Source organism: Psammomys obesus, unplaced genomic scaffold, assembly GCF_907164565.1.
Source record: "Psammomys obesus unplaced genomic scaffold, mPsaObe1.curated_primary_1811, whole genome shotgun sequence".
In the NCBI taxonomy this organism is placed as follows: domain Eukaryota; kingdom Metazoa; phylum Chordata; class Mammalia; order Rodentia; family Muridae; genus Psammomys; species Psammomys obesus.
Genome location: NW_026596046.1, coordinates 37,082,380 through 37,104,081, shown reverse-complemented (window position 1 = coordinate 37,104,081; position 21,702 = coordinate 37,082,380). Strand labels below are relative to the sequence as shown.

Sequence of the window (21,702 nt, the reverse complement as noted above, 5' to 3'; positions counted from 1 at the left end):
CACACACACACACACACACACACACACACACACACACACACACACACCACTCTGCAAGCTCTCTTTGGGGCAAGAGAAAAAGCTTTGGAGGTGACCTCTAGGCATAAAGATGGCTGCTGGCCAGAAACAATGGGGAAAACTATCACTGGGAATGTGTCTGGTAGCTAGGATTTGCTGGATGTGATGAATCTTGTTATCACCTCCATCTGTGAAAAGATGATTAGAGGGAGCTAGTACCTTTGGTTTCTCTCTATCTCTCTGTCTCTGTCTCTGTCTCTGTCTGTCTGTGTGTGTGTGTGTCTCTCTGTCTCTCTGTCTCTGTCTCTGTGTGTGTGTGTATGTCTCTCTCTCTCTCTCTCTCTCTCTCTCTCTGGCTCTCTGGCTTTGTCTTATAAAATGGTCTCTGTGCCTTATGTTAGCTTTTGCTTTCATTTTAGCTATCTACATTTTGCTTTTTGAGTTTCTATTTTCTAGTCCCCCTACCTTGGAAGAACCTTTATTCTCTCTTCTGTGTACCTAACTCTGCTTATGCTTCAAGACTGAAATGTAAAGGCCATCTTTTCTAGGAAGGCTCTTCTGTCTTTATCATTCCCCTGAAGTCAATGAATTAATTCCTTTCCTAGCCTAATGTATTTGTTACTTATCCATCTCCTACCCCAAGGCAAGCCATGTAAGATCAAAATGAATCGTCTTCATACCAGTGTCTCACAAATAGCATTGTGCTCAACAGGTCATACAAGTAAATATTTCTGAAATTTGAATTAATAAAAATAAAAAGAGAAAGGGGGAGAGAGAGAATTGTGAAGGAAAAAAGGTAGAAATAAAGAAGGGTGAAAGTGAAAGAGAAGGGTCACAAAGGAAAAGAGACAGGGAGAAAGGAGGGAGAGGATAGCATTTTCTGAAAAGAGAGTTAATAAGGTAACTTCATAACAAGGGGAGAAAAGTATCCAGACAACTAAGATAGGGACAGGAGAGTCTGAGGCAATCTGGAGGGAGTCACATTTTGGAGATAAGTATTTTTTTTCCCAAGGCTTTATTTTGAAATTTTAAATGTATCTTAGTAATAGTGATAAAGGAATTTTGAGCATTCACACTTGTTCCAGTGGAAAAGAGAGCCTGTGACTTATGAAGGGGCTGGGGTGTGGTGCAGTTGGAGGTAGGGGGGAGGAGAGGGAGTGCGAACACCGCTCAGTTCCAGCGACTGTCTGACTCCTCTCCCTGTCTTGCAGGCTGCCAGCGCGCCCGCCCTCTGCGTCCTCCCCCTTGGCAGCAATGAGCTCCTGCAACTTCACCCATGCCACCTTCGTGCTCATTGGTATCCCAGGACTGGAGGAAGCTCACTTTTGGTTCGGCTTCCCCCTGCTTTCCATGTATGCCGTAGCGTTGTTCGGAAACTGCATCGTGGTCTTCATCGTGAGGACAGAGAGGAGCCTGCACGCGCCCATGTACCTTTTCCTCTGCATGCTGGCAGCTATTGATCTGGCTCTGTCCACATCCACCATGCCCAAGATCCTCGCGCTCTTTTGGTTTGACTCCCGGGAGATTACTTTTGATGCCTGTCTTGTCCAGATGTTCTTCATTCATGCTCTCTCGGCAATTGAATCTACCATCCTGCTGGCCATGGCCTTCGACCGCTACGTGGCCATCTGCCACCCCCTGCGTCACGCTGCTGTGCTCAACAACACAGTGACAGTCCAAATCGGCATGGTGGCTTTGGTCAGGGGATCCCTATTTTTCTTCCCACTCCCACTGCTGATCAAGCGGCTGGCCTTCTGTCACTCCAACGTGCTCTCCCACTCCTACTGTGTCCACCAGGATGTGATGAAGTTGGCCTACACAGACACGTTACCCAATGTAGTCTATGGTCTTACAGCCATTCTGCTGGTCATGGGTGTAGATGTCATGTTCATCTCCTTGTCCTATTTTCTGATTATACGGACAGTTCTGCAACTGCCTTCCAAGTCAGAGCGAGCGAAGGCGTTTGGGACCTGTGTGTCACACATTGGCGTGGTCCTGGCTTTCTACGTGCCGCTCATCGGCCTGTCGGTGGTGCACCGTTTTGGAAACAGCCTAGACCCCATTGTGCATGTCCTCATGGGGGATGTCTACCTGCTCCTGCCTCCTGTGATCAATCCCATCATCTACGGTGCTAAGACCAAACAGATCAGAACACGGGTGCTAGCGATGCTCAAGCTCAGCTGTGACAAGGACATTGAAGCTGGAGGAAACACATGACCCTCACCACTCTATCCCCATCGTCCTACGTGGCTTACTGTAGTAATTCCATCACACCTGCTTAATTACAGTCGTAAGCACACTAGTGCTTCTCCCTGAATGGGATACTGAACTAATGTATGGTTTATCTTCATCGTGGACATAATGTGAAATAATCAATGAACATTATGTGGTTTAAAGACTCTGCTGTGAAATGAGACACAGATAATACTAAATAAAGCAAGAAGGATTTGTGATTTAAACTAACTGGCCTGGTTTGTGACTTGGATGAAATATGTTCAAATTACTCATGACTTTGTTTTATTCCTATTTTCTTTGTCATGAAGCTATTGTTAACTGTTTTGTTTGACTTCTGAAATATAGAACATGAAACTAACAGTGTGGTGGCCAAGGGTCTTCTCATTCTCTTCAAGTCTATGATTCACTCCCCAGGAGCATGTCCAAGCCCTAAATAACAATGCTTATGAATGTAGCATGTATGCTTAACATGTTCCAGGCCCCGTGAGAAGTGCTTTTCAGCCTCTCTGTGGCCTCATTCTTTTTCCAGGGAAAGCTCCACCTTTGCCCACCACAACGTGCCACAAAGCTTTAATACAATCAAAGAAACTTTCTTCTATGTGCTGTGCCAAGATTTTAAATTAAATTTCATAATTGGTTACATTTGCTTTACTACCATGTTATATTACTTCCTGTTCAACATCTGCCATCTATTTCCTCTGCCTGTTACAAATTCTGTTTTCTCCCTGCTGTGTGCTAACATGGATGTCTTTGTGCTTGAGCTAAGTGATTAACCCTGTCTTATTTGAGGGCAAACTGGTCCTCTGGGTAGGGCAGCCTGCTTCTTCTCAGATGAGAGGAGGAAGTTCCAATTTTTTAGTCTCTTACATATCCTTGACTGTGTCTTCTTTGTATTGTGTCCTATAACTTTCAAATCTTTTGAATGTATAATATATGATATTGTCTGAGTCTTGACTTAGGAATCAAATGACATAATAATTTATCTTAAAATGTTCAGTGTTATTTTTACTGTTTTTATATTCATAGAGTCCAATAGAGTGATGTTGGGAGATATGAGAGATCCTCCAGCCTTCTTTACCATAGTGCAGAGGGCCCTGCCAGGTATGGGAGCACCGCTGATGAAAAGGTTCTAGAGATAGTAGTGATATCTACAGAATGTCAATACACTCAATGTACACATAAAGCTTAAAATGGTGAGATTTATGTAATATGTATCTGCCACAATAAAAAATAATTTAAAGTACTGTAAAATATTTTATTGTCAATTATATATCAATAATGTGGTAAAAAGAGGTTTGGATATATTAGGTATAAGAAGATATATTAATAAGGCTTTTAAAAATAGCTCCAAAAGGATGATTTTGAGCCTGAAGTAGTGTGCTGCAGCTCTGACGAGCCACGTCACAGCTCTTGGGAAGGACGGCAGCTGTGCGGTCTCAGGAAGGACTGTGCCCGGTCAGTGAAAGTGCGGGTGGTCCAACAGCAGGGACAGCAAGGTGTTTCTGTCATTGTACACCCTCAGGTGAGCTGTGCACTCTCTTGGCACTTTTCCTACCTGTAGTTTTACAATAGGCTTCATTCCCAAGGCCAAAAGCAGAAACAAAAAATTCCAAGTGAACTTTGTTGTCCTTTCTATGAATATCGTGTAATAGTTTAACAAGATCTTTCTGATTGGAGTAATAAAATAATAATCATGTGGGTGAGAGAAAATCATTTTACATTGTTATAACTAATATTTTACATGAGCTTGGCTGAGACACGGCCTCCAGATATTTGAACGTACAGTTTTCTAGATTTATCTCTGCTTTATAGTGATACTAATATTTAAATCAGTGGAATTTGAAAAAAAAAACTAAAAACATACAAACAAAACAAAACCGGACTGTCCCCTGTACATAGAAAAGCAGTTACTCAATCAGATGAGGGCTGAATAGAGCAAAGACTGACCTCCCGTGGGTAGAAAGGACTTATGCAGCATGCAAGGCTTAGGACCTGAACTATGATGTTGAGTCTTCCTTGAACTTTTAGTCTAAAAGCCCACCCTGCAGATTTCGGATTGACAAGCCCCCATAATCATTCAAGCCAATTCCCTAACGTAAATTCCAGTCTTTCTTTCTATTATGTCTATGTCTATTGGTCTTTCTTTTTGTCTATACATCCGTTATCATCTCTGAATTTCATTTTTCATACACACATGGATATTTTGCCTTCATGTATGTCTACTTACCACATATATTCAGTGCCCTCAGAGGCCAGAAGCGGACATCTGATCCCCTGGGACAGGAGATACAGATGGGATATATGTGGATATCGGTTACTGAACCCCAGTCCTCTGGAAAAGTAGCCAGTGTTCTTGACTGCTGAGCTCTGTCTCCAGCCCCCATCTGGAGATTCTCACCTAGCTGAGACATGGGTACCTAATAAAGAAAGAAAGTGTTCCTGTGATGGGAAAATTAAAAAATGGGAAAATGGGAAGCAAAACCCTGAACAATGCAAACATGGGAAACACACTGTAATTATACATACACAGCACAGGTAAACAGACGGAGATTAACTGTGGCAGCCCGATTTTAATAGGCATCCAAATCTAAGCTCAGATTTGGTAAAACCAGTTGCCCCATGTTTTACCAATCTGAACTCTGTGTGGACACACATATTCTAAGGTTGTGACCCCTGAACAACCTCTGCCTTTAAAACCATCATATGAACAACAGATAAGAACCCACACACTATAAATACAAGCACCTGTCTCCTTTTGAAACACTGAATCCTTTGATATGTTCTCCTCTGTTACCACGTTAGTGAATCTAGCTTTGTGTGACTGGTAGTCTTCAGCTGTGATCTTCAGCAAAATTTACAAGCACATGAGAATCGCATAAACATGAGGCACTATCTTACATACAAAATACCTTGTATCTTAATTTGGATATGCAAAGAACAATCTGAAACACAGACTCAAGAGAAGTAGAGTCAGATGTGGTTCTAGAAAACAAGAAGAGAGAGCAAAGAGAGTGACAAAGGAGGCAGAATATTCCATGTAGTTATTACCCAGGTCACTGCTATGGATAATGGGTATTTGACTTTCCTTTAAAATATGCCCTGGAGACTTGCCTAGCCAACCGATAAATTAAGATGCTTGTCCAACAGCTCCTATTGTATTGAAAGCTGACTCTGGTGTTTTCAGTGTGTCTTCTGAGGAAATATCTAAAGTCAAAAAGCAACAAAAAGTGCCTAGGAAAAAATGGGAAATTGAATGAATGACAATATCTGTCACAAGTACAGGTGAAGTAAGCGGAGTCGTGGTGTGCTGTGGGACACACTGGACTGAGCTAAGGAACGAAGGTAAAAGTTTGAGAAATCTGTGAGTTGGGTAGTTTATACTACATTTAAAAGTAGCTCTTACTGGGGACTTACTGTGATCCTCTACTAGGACAATACCTTACTCACATAACTAAGAGCAACTAAGAAGGCCATTTTTCCAAGTAGAAAACAAAGTTAGTTATATAAACTTCCCAAGTCACACAGTTTAAAAAAGAAAGAAAAGTTGGAGCCCAGACTTGAAGTCAGATGCTCCTGAAGTCCTGTCTCGTCTTCTACACTTCCCTGCACTTGAGAACTGACTGGAATCTATACGTGACAAAGAAAGAGATCTGAAAGATGACTTCTCCTCTCCTCGTTAGGCTGTTTCCTCTCTCAAGCCTCTGCTTTTCCATCTGAAATGTGACTAGAGTAATACCTGCCTTTCAGACCTCAGTGAGGATTCAGACACAAGCACGGCTTCACTGGTTTTCAAAGATTTTATGTTGCTTCTGGACGGAAAAAGAATGTGATGCCAATCTAGCCTGAGGTTACTGGGTTAACTCACTCTCTGTGAGGTTCCCTCGTCTGTTTTCCGGGGGTGGTGAGCATATCTGTTGAGAACATAAGATGCCTTTTCTTTACCTAATTTGCTTTCGTATGATTAAAACACAAAGATACAATGATGTACACAACTTGAACACAGTCCACACTCTGGTCACTGTCATCACAATCAATACAGAAAATCTATCCCTCACCTCCGAGAGCTTTCTCCTTGCTCCCCTTGCTGTTGTTATTTTCCTGTGTGGTAAGAGCAGTGAGTGTAAGATCTACCACTGTGACGTTTGTAAATGTGCCAATCACGCTGTGTCAGTCACAGGCTTTGAGGGTGTTTTGAAGAACTGCACAAGGGGAGAATGGTAGTGTGCACGGTGCAATCACAGCCCTTTGGAGATTATGAGAGAGAGACAGAGAGAGAACAGGGAGGGAGAACTTCCTACTCTCCTCTCCCGTGTTATGTTCCCTCAGAGGATGACCAAGAAGAACGTGGTGAGAGGCACAAGCACAGCCTGGACTGGAACCCACACAAAGCTACTCCAGAGCCGTGGATTGGGATCTGGGGGCTCGGAGCTGTTTTCCGTTCTGACCCTGGATGCGTGATCTTCCCTAATTCACAGACTCTTTCAGTGAAGGGTTGTGACTGAACGATCTAAGTTCCTGTCACATTTCAAATACGCTATTCTAAAAATGTCACTAGCCAGCCTTAAAGAACCCCCGAGGGCCCGGCATACCAGCACAGGAGACTGCGGAAGTTACACTCTGACTACGCCAGCACCTGTGCTTTGCCCAAACATGGCATTTCTCAGCCTAATCCCCTACACTCTGTGCCTACCAATTACGGCTCTCTCCAAAAAAATCAAAACTGCTCCCAGAGACAGATTTCTTCACCACAGGACACATTCAAAGGCTCGCTAAATGAAAGTCGGGCCCAACAGAAAGAACAGCTGCTGGAAGACTCCTCAAGTCAATTCACTCTTCAGCTTGGCTCCTTTCTTCCAGAGCTAATGTTCACGCTTTCCTTGTAGAGCTTCTGTGGAAACAATAATCCCTGGTCAACACTTAACGTAGCCGTCAATACTTAGTGCGCACTCAACAAACACTCATATTACACTGAGGACACTGTAAAAATCTTGTTTCACAGCAATGAGGTAAAATAGTAAAAATGAGCCCTGAAACCTCAGCACACAAAGGTCTGTGTTCATAGCCAGCCTCCTGTCTCTGCCCTCTGATGTCACTCACTAGGTGATACTATCCTGAAAGCTTGAATTTAAAAACAGGTCTTGTTAAGAGCACCCAGATTCAATCACTGTCATCTACACGATGCAAAACCGTCCATATTTCCAGTTCTAGAGAATCCAAAGCTCTTCTCTGACTTCACAGGAAACAATCATTCATGTAGGGTGCAGGCAAAACACGAGTACACATAAATTATAAAATTTTTTAAAAAAACATTTAAAACAGACTTTCAAGTTCTCCATCTCTCTTCTGGATCTCACTTCTCCTTTCCTCCCTCCCCACGCTTTTCCCAATTCCCTTCTTCTTATCATACAAACACTAGAGTATCTGGTTTTATGTTGAGGTCTTTGATCCACTTGGACTTTGGTTTTGTGCAGGGTGATAAATATGGATCTATTTTCATTTTTCTGCATGTAGACATCCAGTTGGACCAGTACCATTTGTTGAAGATGCTATCTTTTTTCCATTGAATGGTTTTGGCTTCTTTGTCAAAAATCAAGTATTCATAGGTATGTGGGTTTCTGGGATCAATGACCTCAACATAAAACCAGATACTCTAAATCAGTTAGAGGAAAAAGTGGGGAAGTCTCTAGCGTTTAATAAAATAAAAACTTTAAAAAAATAAAAGAGCTTTACTGATTAGGAAAAAAAGGAGCTTCTGATGGTATACAAAAAGAGTAAAGGTTATAAATTAATATGAGAGTCACATATTTTGAATTACAAATGTACCTTTGTATGTTACATATATGTAAATATGAACTTGAGAAAGATGAATGATTTTTCTCCTGCTTATTTGTATTTGCTATATTTCTAAAATGAACATGCATTATTCTGGCTAAAAATAACAAAGGTTTTATAGCAAAAAAAAAAAAACCCACTAGATTAGAGGATGGGAAATGGAAAAGAGTACAATGGGTGGGAGATGGATTTCAGTGAGAGGGAGAAGGGCTTGAAGTGACTGATGTGTTCCCTGGAACAGCAGGCCAGCTTCTAAGGCTGTTGCAGGAAAATGTGGTTACGTTTCAAAAGATGGCAAATTAAGGGGGGGGGGGGGCAATGACCACTGCTAGAGCTTAGCTCCAGGAATCCGATCCTGGGAGAGTGTTTGTCTATCTGTTCCCATTACCTGGAAGGGCTTCTGAACCTGGGAAGCCTAGTCAGCTGGCATGTGGCTCCAGGCTGTCCTTCTGTGAGAGGCCACTGAAACTGGGACTCTCAAGCCAACGGTCACTGTAGCGAGAGTGTCTTTCCCAGCAAACAGAGTCTCTGGGGACAGATAACCATAAAAGCGCTGCCCTGTTCCCAGCCATGTTTACGTTGGCCTGATAGTCCAGGGTACTCATTTAGGTAGCCCCAGGAGAGCCAGAGCGCAAGTTTGCCTTAGGACAGAGAAGGTCGCGTCGCTCCATGACACTGTAATCCCCATCTCTGAGTTGTATTTTTTTATGCTCGACAGGTTTAATTAGAAATGAGGCAACACAAGGTATTTATTTCTGGAAATAGACATTTCCCTGGGCTATTTTTATTATTACTAGAGAAGATTTACACTTGATGTACATTTACAGCCAAATTTTACCAGCCTCCTATCACGTATCTGGAATTCTTTATGAATATAGTCACCAGTTCTTACAGCTAGTGCATAGTTACCTAGTACTCATTTCTGAATTTTTTTTCTTTGTTTAATTTATTTTATTTTTTAATTAATTACACTGTATTCATTTTGTGTCCCCCCCGTAAGCCCCTTCCTCCTCCCCTCCTGATCCCAACCTCTCATCCCCTTCTTCATGCATGCTCCTTCCCAAATCCCTCCCCAAGGGGAGGTCCTCCTCTCCTTCCTTCTGATCTTAGTCTATCAGATCTCATCAGGAGTGGCTGCATTGTCATCTTCTGTGGCCTGGTAAGGCTGCTCACCCCCTCAGGGGGAGGTGATCAAAGAGCAGGCCAATCAGATTATGTCAGAGGCAGTCCCTCTTCCTATTACTATGTAACCCACTTGGACACTAAACTGCCGTGGGCTACATCTGTGAAGGGGTTCTAGGTTATCTCCATGCCTGGTACTTGGTTGGAGTATGAGTCTCTGGGAAGACCCCTCTGTTCAAATTTCTGGTTCTGTTGCTCTCCTTGTAGAGTTCCTTCCTCTCCAGTTCTTACTATTTCCCACTTCTTACATAAGATTCCATTTCTGAAATTATTTTTCTTTTTTAAAAATTAATGTGTACTAATTATACATAAGAATGTGTTTCATTATATTTTAAAGCATATATAATATATTTTGAATACATCTTTAATGTCATTCAAAGATAGATATTCAGAAAACATTTATACACACACATCCGTGGCCCAAAACATGAAATGTGAAAATGAATCATGTAAATATAAGATATAAAATGAAGGTTATGAACACTGAGCCCATAATATAATAATCCATAATGGACTTTTAAAAGTTCAGCGACCACACCAGGAAAAGAGAAGGCAGTTTGGAGAGTGGAGAGACATTTGAGAACAGGTAATAAGGTTATATTTGAGATGAGGCCAGATTAAAGTTAGAGGACACAAATGGAGAAAAGCAGAGGGGCACTATAGAGGCGAAAGATAACGATATAATCTGACACTCTAGGCCTCATTGCCAGAGCACAGGCTGTTTCCCAGAAGCCAGAGCTGCAACACTGCAGGCATCAGTGCATTCTGGTGACTGAGGAGGAACCTCAGCAAGACTGAGGCAGAGGAAAGAAAGAACTGGATTAAATGCAGTGTTCACTCCTTAGACAAGAACTGTTAGGTCTTACAGGACTCCCTAAAATTTGGCACAGAATATGCTGCCTTGTGGATGTACAAGACAGTTTTCCATCTCGGATCCTATAAACATTAGCTTCAAGTACTACTAGGTGGGCTACGCCTGAGGGTCCAGTGACTCCCTGGGCCACTAATACTGTCATCAAAGGGAAAGCCAGGTGGGAAGCTCAGGGTACGTGGTACAGACCTTAGCAAGAGTGAATTAAGGTGACAGAGAGCCTGCTCAGAACTGGTGCCCACAGCAGTGGCTGTAATTAGAAAGGAAATAACAGAGACCTTAAGTGGCTTAAAAGCAAATCAAGAGATAAGGCTAACACAACAATATTTTCCAGATTTACTAAGAAATAAATAAAAAAAAAAACTGTGTATGTACGCTGAAAACTCCATGTTCTGACCTATGTATCCATAGTGAAAGGGCTGGCAGAAGCCAGTCAACACATCCATCACCTCACAGAGTTGCCATTTTTATGAAATGAAGGCAATTAAGGTCTGTTGTCCAACAATTTCAAGTGTGCAATACATCAAAATTAACTATTGTCACCATATTGTACATGAGGATTATACAGTTTATTGAGCCCACATAACCTAAATCTTGTACCTTTTCAACAACGGCCACCTCTCCACCCTCAGTGTCTTAGAGGAGTAAACTTGCTCTTTTGTTGTCAATTTCATCCACTTCTATAATGCTTTTATATTACACATATAAATGAGATCATTCCTTATCTGTTTCTCTTTGTCTTGTCTACTTCTCTTAGCATTATAGTTTGTGTTCACCCATGGTATTGCTACATTTTCTCAGTTTAAGGATGAATAATATTCCAGAGAGAGATAAAGTTATATTTTTGTAATACATTATTAGAAAATCTATTGGCAGACACATATAATGTCATGCTATTGTGAACAGCCTCATGAAGAACATGACCACACGGACAACTCTTCAGGAACTGAATCCATTTCCTTTGGCTATATGTCCAATAGTGGGATTGAAGGATCATACAATAGTTCTATTTTTAAGTTTTCAATAAATCTTCATGCCGTTTCTGTAATGATTGCATCATTTTACATTTGCATCAATATGTACAACAATCCATTTCTCTCTGAAGTGCCATTGGCATTTTCCATCTCTTTAACTTATCTTTTTATTATTTTTATAATAATAACAGATGTGCAGTGTCATCTCATTGTGGGTTAGAGCTCCCTGATGGTTGGTGATACCGGGTATCTCCACGTGTACTAATTGTCCATTTGTAGATATTCTTGTGGGAAATGTTCAGTCATGATTCTTATCCATTCTAACTTGTTTTGTTTTTGTGAGAATTAAAATTTTAGGGACTGAATGAACCCAATATTCCTAATATGAAATGGTTCATAGCTCCATGTGATTTACAAAAGTCTTAGAGTTGATGCTGGCAGATTTCTCTAACAACTGAGATAGACTGGGAGGGAGCTCAAAGGTGGTGAGAAATAAGAGAAGCATTTGAACCTGGCTGGCTTGTAAGCCATACTTTTTGCACTGTCCAATTTTTTTTTTGTTTCGTTTTCTTCTGTTCTGCTTTTTTTTATTAATTACACTTTATTCATTTTGTATCCCCCATTAATCCCTCTCTCCTTCCCTCCCAATCCTACCTTCCCTTCCCCTTCTTCACCCATGCCCCTCCCCCGTCCACTGATAGGGGAGGTCTTCCTCTCCTTCCTTCTGATGCTAGTCTGTTAGGTCTCATCAGGAGTGGCTGCATTGTCTTCCTCTGTAGCCTGGTAAGGCTGCTCCCCCCTCAGGGTGAGGTGATCAAAGAGCAGACCAATCAGTTCATGTCAGAGGCAGTCCCTCTTCCCATTACTATGGAACCCACTTGGATACTGAACTGCCATAGGCTATATCTGTGCAGGGGTTCTAGGTTATCTCCATGAATGGTACTTGGTTGGAGTATGAGTCTCTGGAAAGACCCCTGTGCTCAGATTTTTTGGTTCAAATTTTAACATTATTGGAACTTGCTTGATTGGTTAGGAGTGTTGGCAGAATCACTTAGAAAATTCAAAATCTCATTCCTGGTCCTTTCAGAATGAGAGCTGAGAACTCAGCACAGACTGGGCTTTGGAAGTCTGTCCATGCCTACCTACTTCCTCTAAAGTTTTCCCAGACTCCCTAGACTGTTTGGGCCAGCACTGGACTCCAAAACCATTGTTCCTACCCCTACTCTATACAAAGTCAGGAAAGCCCTGCAGAGTTTCCATCCTGTGCACTGGCCCAGAGGAGCCTTCAGAAATTTTGTAGGATGGATTTTAAACTCAAATGATGGTGCTAGTATCTGAAGACAACTTGGATCTGACGGGTTGCTCTGAAGTCTGTAACCTGGAATTTCCTCTCTCTGGGATTCAAAGCAAGTTCCAACTTTTCCATTCCCCAAGGACCTGAATAGAATGACACCTCTGTGACTCCAATTTCCCTGAAGACAGATGTTACTGCCACTACTCCTTATGCAGGGAAGTAAATCTCAGTCTCTCCATTGCAGACAGAACATCCTGGAACATCAGCCAAGGTGGGTACCCAGGCCCCAGACAGCTTTTTCTTCACTTCCCACCTTAGTGGCAGTTGTACCTCAACCTCAAATGGTGAGATGAATCAGAGTGGGGTTGGTACCAAGGAAAGAGAAATTTTCTGGAACTAGAAACAGTAGAAACTGTCAGACTGATTAGTCAAAGCCCTGGAGTTTATAGCTCAGATGTGAACGTGAAACTCACGCTGTATCTCTAGGATTAGCTGAAGAGGGAGTGGGTGAGAAGTGTGCCTGGTTCCTTTCCCATCTCAGCATTTGTCCATCCTCTCCGCTGCCCTTGTCAGCACTGGCGGAGTTTTGTTTGGTTTTGTTTTTTAATTTTAACATTTATTTAAGCATTCAGTATATTATTCCATTGAGTACACTGTTTCTCATTTGATTAGTTTTTTTCTTTTTTTAATTTTCACTTATATTTTATTAAATTTTTCATTTTAAATATTACATTGCTTCCAGAAAACAGTTTATTCACTTTGTATCCTCCCTGTATACCTCCCTCCCTCCTCCCCTCCCAATCCCACCCTCCCTCTTCCCCACCCATGTTCCTCTCCCAGTCCACTGATAGGGGAGGTCCTCCTCCCCTTCCTTCTGATCCTAGTCTATCAAATCTCATCAGGACTGACTGCATTGTCTTCTTCTGTGGCCTAGTAAGGCTTCTCCCCGCTCGGGGGAGGTGATCAAAATGCAGGCCAATCAGTTCATGTCAGAGACAGTCCCTGTTTCCCTTACTATGGAACCCACTTGGATACTGAACTGCCATAGGCTACCTCTGTTCAGGGGTTCCAGGCCATCTCCATGAGTGGTCCTTGGCTGGAGTATCAGTTTCAGAAAAGACCCCTGTGCCAACACTTTTAGGATCAGTGGCTCTCCTTGTGGAGCTTCTGTCCCCTCCAGGTCTTACTATCTCCCCCTTCTTTCATAAGATTCCCTGCACTCTGCCCAAAGTTTGACTATGAGTCTCAGCATCTGCCTCGATACCCTGCAGGGTAGAGCCTTTCAGAGGCCCTCTGTACAGAAACATTCCTGCTTACTCTTCCCGCTGGGGCGCCCCTCGCCCCTCCCAGCATGCATAGCGGTTGGTGCAGCATCAAGCTAACAGCCAGGACTCTCAAGCTGCCGGTTTTCAGTGTGGTCCTCTCATTTCTCTGTCCCTCCCGCGTCTTCTGAACCTCTGCAGGACTTTTGCTCCTGTGCTGTCACTCTATTGTCAATCTCCTCGCCTTTCTTCTTACCAGCTTTAACTTCTTAATTCTCTTGAATCTGGCGAACTGCTTCAAGAACAGGAAAGAAAAAAGAAACCGCCTGTGCCAGTTTCCTCCTCTCTTCTCTTTTTACCATAAACAATAACTTTTGTTCCTTCTGCTCCTCCACCGCTGTGAGAGTGTCATAGCTTGCTACCACAAGTGAGGTTTTGGGGAAAGTGAAATTTTACATAGATCTCCACACTTCAATCTTTTTTTTTTAATTTATAATCACAGAACAGTATTTATTTTCTAATGGGTATAATGAAAGCTCCTGGGACATGGGTATCTTCAAAGCTGCGTCCAGTGGCATAGTTATCAGTCGTGGCCACTCTTCAGCCTTCAATCAGCTTGAAATAAATTTGTATTTTAAAACATCTATACACTAAAGCATGGCTGAACTATCATAACCACACCAAGATAGAGCATCGCGGTACAAACGTAACTAGCATCGCTTTATACCCACCCACCTAGGTCTCCTCTAAAAAGACACTTTTTTGCTCATATGTTACATTTTGTTTCCTCGAAACAGTCACATTTTCTTTTCTTTTCTTTTTTTCCTTTTTTCTTTTTTTTTTTTTTAAACGTGGTTTCTCTTTGTAGCCTTGGATGTCCTGGACTCACTATATAGACCAGGCTGGCCTCGAACTCACAGCGATCCGCCTGCCTCTGCCTCCTGAGTGCTGGGACTAAAGGTGTGCGCCACCGCGCCCGGCTGCAGTCACATACTCTACTTAGCTGACGACATAAACATGCTCCTTTAAAACTCTACAGGCTTTTGAGAAGTCAGATTAAGAAGTAGACGTCATCAGTTCTTTCTGTTGTTGTTGTTTCTTTAACAATTTATTTGTGGGAGAAATTTTGACCTGTCACTTTGTCTATCCTTAATTGGAATTTTTCTGTCGGGGGGTGTCTTAGCAAGCCTGATTTCCTGCCCCTTTCTTTATTTTCTCTAAATTGGGAACTATGAATCAAAATTAATATTTTTGCAAAACATCATTTTCTCTCATTGTATTGGCCTTTGATGGGCTCGCATCATTTCACTGAGTTTGTAGAAAAGAAAAGTTCTCTAGTCCTATTGTTATGACGCATCTAGAAAGCGGGATCATTGTTTTTGTTTTATGACAAGATGCAGAGTCATCAACAGCATCGTAGTGCGGGGTCCGAGAGCACGTGGTTCAGCTCCTTGCAGTGCTCCGCCTCGCGGAAGCCCTTTCACCCTCGCGGCAAAGGACTACTTGCTTTTGTCCGTATGCATAATCCCAGCTGTTTTCACTGGTTCCCTGTTGTCAAGTATCCAACAATGTCCAGACTCAACCGTTATATTCTCATCCTAAGTTCCAAAACCAGAGCTGTGACCGCCTGGTGACCGCGGCGTCTGGAGACGCCTCCACCCGTCAGGGCACCCCTCGCTGCTGTGCCTGTCTCCTTTGTCTTTGTTTTCTGTTCATGAATTCATCTTGTTATTCCTGGCTCAGCGTCACAAAAGACACCGTTTGGAAAAAACTGTTTGGTTTTAGATATCTTTTCTTTCTTACCTCCAAAGTTTTGGCTCCCAGAGGTCTAGACAAATCTGAAAATATTTATCTTATAATTTTAGCTCCTCTGAGAAATAAAAGCTATCTTGATTTCAGTCTACCTGGGCTAAAAACGTGTTGCATACATGTTTCACAGTTCTCTGTGCACAGCGGTCTGGAGTGCACTGGGATAGTGGACTTGAGAGATCTCTGTGTTAAGTCAGATATTTTCCTACTTTGAGGTTTGTTACTACTAAGAAGGTAGCTCTAGAATGTTTTCTCATTCTCGCAGCATAATATATAACACCTGATATAATCTACATCTGCCTTTTCCTTCAGATTTGTTTCCTGGTAAATGATAGGTATTTCCATCGGTCTTTTTTTTTATTTTTTATAAAACATTATAATATGAATTGAAATATTTTGTTTTTCATTTTTACATAATTCTATCCAAAAGAATAAATGTTAAGATTCTACCATCATATATTCTCTAGTTCATTATTTCAATTTAACTTTAATTATTCTTTTTTAATTAATTCTTTTTTTATTTTTTATATTAATTTTTATTTTTTTATATTAATCACAGGTTATTTACTTTATATGCCAGCCATAACCCCCTCCCTCACTCCCTCCCAATCCCACCTTCCCTCCCTCATCTCCTCTCTGTCCCTTTCCAAGTCCACTGCTAGGGGAGGTCCTCCTCCCGTTCCATCTGACCCTAGCTTCTTTTAACAGTATGCCTTTTGTAACAGGAAATTTTTCAGTACCCCTACTGCTTTGTTATTTATATTTTTTCTTTCTTCCATTTCTCATCTGCCATTTTGATTTTTACTACCTTTATCATCAAATTATTTTTACTCTCTACTAGCACAGATTAATTCATTTCTTCACTTTCAGACTATTTTGATGCAGAATTCTCTTCCATTTCCTTTTCATGCACTTCTTACGAATAAAGGCTTTTTCTTTTTAATTCTTATAGATTTTAATTTAAATAGAATTGTGTCACTTCTGTCCTTCACTCCCTACAGCACCTCCTAAGAACCTTCACTTGAATCACACCCATGCCCCTAACGCTCAAACAGATGCCATTTTTCTTTGATTGTTGTTAGATATATATGTATGCAAAAATATTTAAATGCAACTAGCTGCTTCCATTTCTGTTATTTGTGTGCATGTGGTTTCAGGGCTGACCACTTCAAATCAGACAACCAATAAGGGCTCATCCCTGGGAGGCAATAATTCTTCCTCTCCTGGTAGTCATTGGTCGCCCAGAGTTCTTGATCTATAGATGGGTTTCTCATGTGGAAGTTTTCTCCTTCCACATGAACATGCCCACTGATACTGCATTGCTTCTGTCAAATGTAGGCATCCACTTCTGAGAGAGACTTTAGCAGCAAACTTCTTAGCGTTGGTTCTTACAGTCTTCGTTGCAGGGTTCAGTTGTGAAGAGACTGTTGTTTCCCACAATTAACCATTACTTTGGTACTCACTGGTATAAAATTTATAATAATATGAACATATAATAATCTGACGTTTATTAATTTACTTAGTGTGGGGGATATATACCACAGAGAAGATGTGTAGATCTGAGGCCAGACTCAGATGGTCTGAGTCTCTACTCACACCACATTGGATCTGGGAACAAGCTAAGGTCCTCAGGCTCAGCAACAAGCATGTTTATACACTGAGCCATCGTACCAGTCCTGTTTGCCTTCTTTAGAAGTTTTTATTTTTTTTCCTTTTAAACACAGTTACTTCCTAAATCTGCTTCACATCTGTCCTGTTCATGCTTGGACCCAAATCAGAAGATATTACACCAGATATTTTTTGCATCAACTTCATCTTTTTTACTAAGGTTTCTTCCAAGATGGAAAAGATCACATTTTCCTAGAGCCCTCAGCTGTTTCAGAGGATGCTCCCTTCCCAGTCCCACTTCAACGTCTCTTTCTTCCAGCCAGAATCGTTCTTCATGACTGGCATCCCAGGGCTAGAAGCTGTCCATGGCTGGATCTCCATCCCCTTCTTCTCCATGTACACTGTGGCACTCACTGGAAACTGCCTCATCCTCCTGGCTGTGAGGAGAACCCACAGCCTACACCAGCCCATGTACTACTTCCTGTCCATGCTCGCCCTAAGTGATGTGGGCCTCAGCTTGTCCACGCTGCCCTCCACACTGGCTGTACTCTGGTTTGACTATCATTTCATTGGCTTCAATGCCTGTCTGACACAGATGTTCTTCCTGCATTTCTTCTCTGTGGTAGAGTCCTCAGTGCTCTTGGCCATGTCCTTTGATCGCTTTGTGGCTATCTCCAACCCACTGCGCTATGCATCTGTCCTCACTAACAATGTCATCATCAGAATTGGGGTGGCCATTACCTCCCGAGCTACTCTGTCCCTCTTACCATTGCCCTTCTTGTTGAAGCGACTGAACTACTGCCCTGGAAAGATCCTCCTGTCTCACTCATTCTGCTTCCATGCTGACGTCATGAAGCTGGCCTGTGCTGACATTACTGTCAATATCCTCTATGGACTCTATGTGGTTCTGTCCACGGGGGTGTAGACTCCTTGCTTATTGTCATGTCCTATTCCTTGATTCTTCACACAGTGATGGGGCTAGCCTCTCCCAGGGAGCGTGTCAGGACCCTCAACACATGTGTTTCCCATATTTTGGCTGTCCTGGTCTTCTACGTTCCAGTCATAGGTGTGTCCATGATCCATCGTTTTGGTAGGCACCTGCCCCACATTGTTCATGCCCTTGTTGCATATGTGTACCTTGTGGTTCCTCCCGTGCTCAACCCCATCATCTACAGCGTCAAATCCAAGCCTATCAGGAGGGCCATGCTGAGAGGAAAAGACCGTACCTGATGACACTGGAGCCTGTGAAGTTGTTGGGAGACAAAAACACCAAACTTGGTGGATCAAGTCATGCCCATGGCTCGGTTATGTTACTAACAATGGTAAGTGTAATACTGCAATGAAAATTACTGTTTTCTGTGGTGCTGGGGAGCATATCACAGGCTACTCACGTGCCACGCAAGGCCCCTGCTACTGAGCTACAGTCTCTGATCTGGAAAGGTGTTGTGTTCGTTTGTTATCTTACTTATGTCACATATATTTTCTTAAATCCAATGTTTTCTGGCCCAATTTTAGATTCCAGGAACAGAAAAATGGTTCCCACATTGCCTTTGGTTTATGGACCTTACATTGCAGTACACATCCAAAATGTCTAAATATAAAAACATTTAATATACTATAATGGTACATTATTAAAAGTATGTACAGAGTCATGGGTAAGCAGGGGAAGAGGTTTTTATCTGTTTACTGCTGTGTGGATAAATGTGAATTTATGACTAAATGTGAATAATTATTCTATTGCTAGGAGAGTTATACATGAAATAATATGGCACAATATGGTGTAAATGCCAATAAAGGTTTTTCATTCTAGTGACTAAATGTCTCAGTTATTCATTATAACAAGCTTTCTTGAAATTATTCTATTCTTTTTTTTCCTTTTTTTTTTAAATCTTTTATTTATTTTTTATTAATTACACTTTATTCATTTTGTATCCCCCCCATAAGCCCCTCCCTCCTCCCCTGCCGATCCCACCCTCCCTCCCCTTTCTGCATGCATGCCACTCCCCAAGTCCACTGATAGGGGAGGTCCTCCTCTCCTTCTTTCTGATCTTAGTCTATCAGTTCTCATCAAAAGTGGCTGCATTGTCCTCTACTGTGGCCTGGTAAGGCTGCTCCCCCCCCCCAGGGGGAAGTGATCAAAGAGCAGGCCAATCAGATTATGTCAGAGGCAATCCCTCTTCCCATTACTATGTAACCCACTTGGACACTGAACTGCCATGGGCTACACCTGTGCAGGGGTTCCAGGTCATCTCCACAAATAGTCCTTGGTTGGAGTATGAGTCTCTGGGAAGTTCCCTGTGTTCAAATTATCTTGTTCTGTTGCTCTGCTTGTGGAGTTCCCGTTCCCTCCAGCTCTTACTATTTCCCACTTCTTACATAAAATTCCATTCACTCTGCCCATCAGTTGGCCTTCAGGCTCAGCATCTGCTTTGACAGTCTATACTGCAGAAGCTTTCAGAGGCCCTCTGTGGCAGGTTTCAAGGTGGTTTCCTGTTTTCTTCTGGCTTTCAGAGGCCCTCTGTAGCGGGTTCCGAGGTTGTTTCCTATTTTCGTTTTCTTCTGATGTCCATCCTCTTTGCCTTTCAGAATGGGGATTGAACATTTTAGCTAGGGTCCTCTCTTTTGCTTAGTTTGTTTAGATGTACAGCTTTTAGTGGGTTTATTCTATATTGTATGTTTATATGAGTGAGTATATACCGTGAGTGTCTTTTTGCTTCTGGGTCAACTCACTCAGGATGATCCTTTCCAGGTCCCACCATTTACCTGCAAATTTCATGATTTCCTTATTTTTCATTGCTGAGTAACACTCCATTGTATAGATGTACCACAGTTTCTGCATCCATTCTTCAGTTGAGGGGCATCTGGGTTGTTTCCAGCTTCTGGCTATTACAAATAAAGCTGCTACAAACATGGTTGAACAAATGTCCTTGTTGTGTACTTGCGCCTCTTTTGGGTATATGCCTAGGAGTGGTATGGCTGGATCTTGAGGAAGCGCTATTACTAGTTGTCTGAGAAAGCGCCAGATTGATTTCCAGAGTGGTTGTACCAGTTTACATTCCCACCAGCAGTGGAGAAGCATTCCCCTTTCTCCACAACCTCTCCAGCATGTGTTGTCCCTTGAGATTTTCATCTTGGCCATTCTGATGGGTGTAAGGTGAAATCTCAGGGTTGTTTTGATTTGCATTTCCCTAATGGCTAATGAGGTTGAGCATTTCTTTAAGTGCTTCTCTGCCATTCGATATTCCTCTGCAGAGAATTCTCTCTTTAGCTCTGTTCCCCATTTTTTAAGTGGATTACTTGGTTTGTTGCTTTTCAGCTTGTTTAGTTCTTTATATATATTGGATATGAGTCCTCTGTCAGATAGAGGGTTGGTGATGATTCTTTCCCAATCTGTAGGCAGTCGCTTTGTTTTGATGACGGTGTCCTTTGCTTTACAGAAGCTTTTCAATTTCATGAGGTCCCATTTATTGATTGTTGCTCTTAGAGCCTGTGCTGTTGGTGTTCTGTTCAGGAAGTTTTCTCCTGTACCAATGAGTTCTAGGGTATTCCCCACTTTTTTTTCTAGCCGATTTAATGTGTCTGGTTTTATGTTGAGGTCTTTGATCCACTTGGACTTCAGTTTTGTGCAGGATGATTTATCCTTTTCACCTGGGAAATTTTTACACAATCCTGGGCATGCATGTATATAAAATAAGAACTGAAACCAAATTTACTGATAATAAATCATGGAAAATGTATGTTAAAACGTTCTGTATTAAACATAATTTTTAACACTTCTTAAACATGAAAGCAAATTTAGATACTAATAAAATATTTTTTCACAACAATTAAGTCTCAACTGAAAATTTCAAACTGCAGACTATAAAGTATCTTTAAAATTTTTCAGAGCTAAGTGACATTTCTATTTTATAAAACATTGCTTCATAAATAAATAGGGTAAAATGACAGAAGTACACTTAGGGTAATTTCAGAAATTGTTGAAGATATGGTCTGCACTCCAAGACAGCATTCATTATATTCCTTTCACTAAGCTGAAGTCAGTAACTCAAATAGAAGTGTTTCAAATTCCAGCATTATACAATCCAAAGATACACTAATTGTGTATTTGGATGCTCAACTCAAAGCACACAGTAGGTTCAAATCTGAGCCAACATGTTCCAGACAGTACACATTAGGATTTGTTGTGTGATAGCATGTATTTGTTTCATCTTTAATATTATTTTGTTCACCGAGCATTCAGAAACATAATTATCATTGCCAAATTTTCTACATCTCCGATATTTGGTTATGTCAACTCATCTGAGGCCCTGAGCTGCATATTAAACAGTCAGGCCTAAAGAAAATGTTTTATTTGTATGAAAAAAATTTCCAATCTCTGAAGGAAGAATTAGAAGAAGATATCAGAAGATGGAAAGATCTCCCATGCTCATGGCTTGGCAGGATTAATATAGTAAAAATGGTCATCTTACCAAAAGCAATCTATAGATTCAATGCAATTCCCATCAGATTACCAACACAATTCTTTACAGACCTGGAAAGAAAAATGCTCACATTCATATGGAACAACATGAAACCCAGAATTGCTAAAACAATTCTCTACAGTAAAAGATCTTCAGT

The 21,702-nt window shown here is 41.6% G+C and overlaps 2 protein-coding genes across 2 annotated transcripts in view; both read left to right on the top strand.

Annotated features, from left to right (window-relative positions):
• The window catches only part of LOC129688595 (olfactory receptor 51E2), a 4,747-nt gene extending 2,338 nt beyond the window's left edge, over positions 1-2,409 (top strand). The window contains exon 2 of the mRNA XM_055623524.1: positions 1,230-2,409. Coding sequence (XP_055479499.1) covers positions 1,273-2,235 — 963 coding nt within the window. The 5' untranslated portion in view covers positions 1,230-1,272 and the 3' untranslated portion in view covers positions 2,236-2,409. The remainder of the gene's footprint in view (positions 1-1,229) is intronic.
• A 14,953-nt stretch (positions 2,410-17,362) lies between these two features.
• Positions 17,363-18,315, top strand: LOC129688572 (olfactory receptor 51I2-like). Its single transcript, XM_055623490.1, is given in 2 exon segments — positions 17,363-17,999; positions 18,002-18,315. Coding segments are annotated over 2 exon segments (951 nt in total).
• The last annotated feature ends 3,387 nt before the right edge of the window (positions 18,316-21,702 follow it).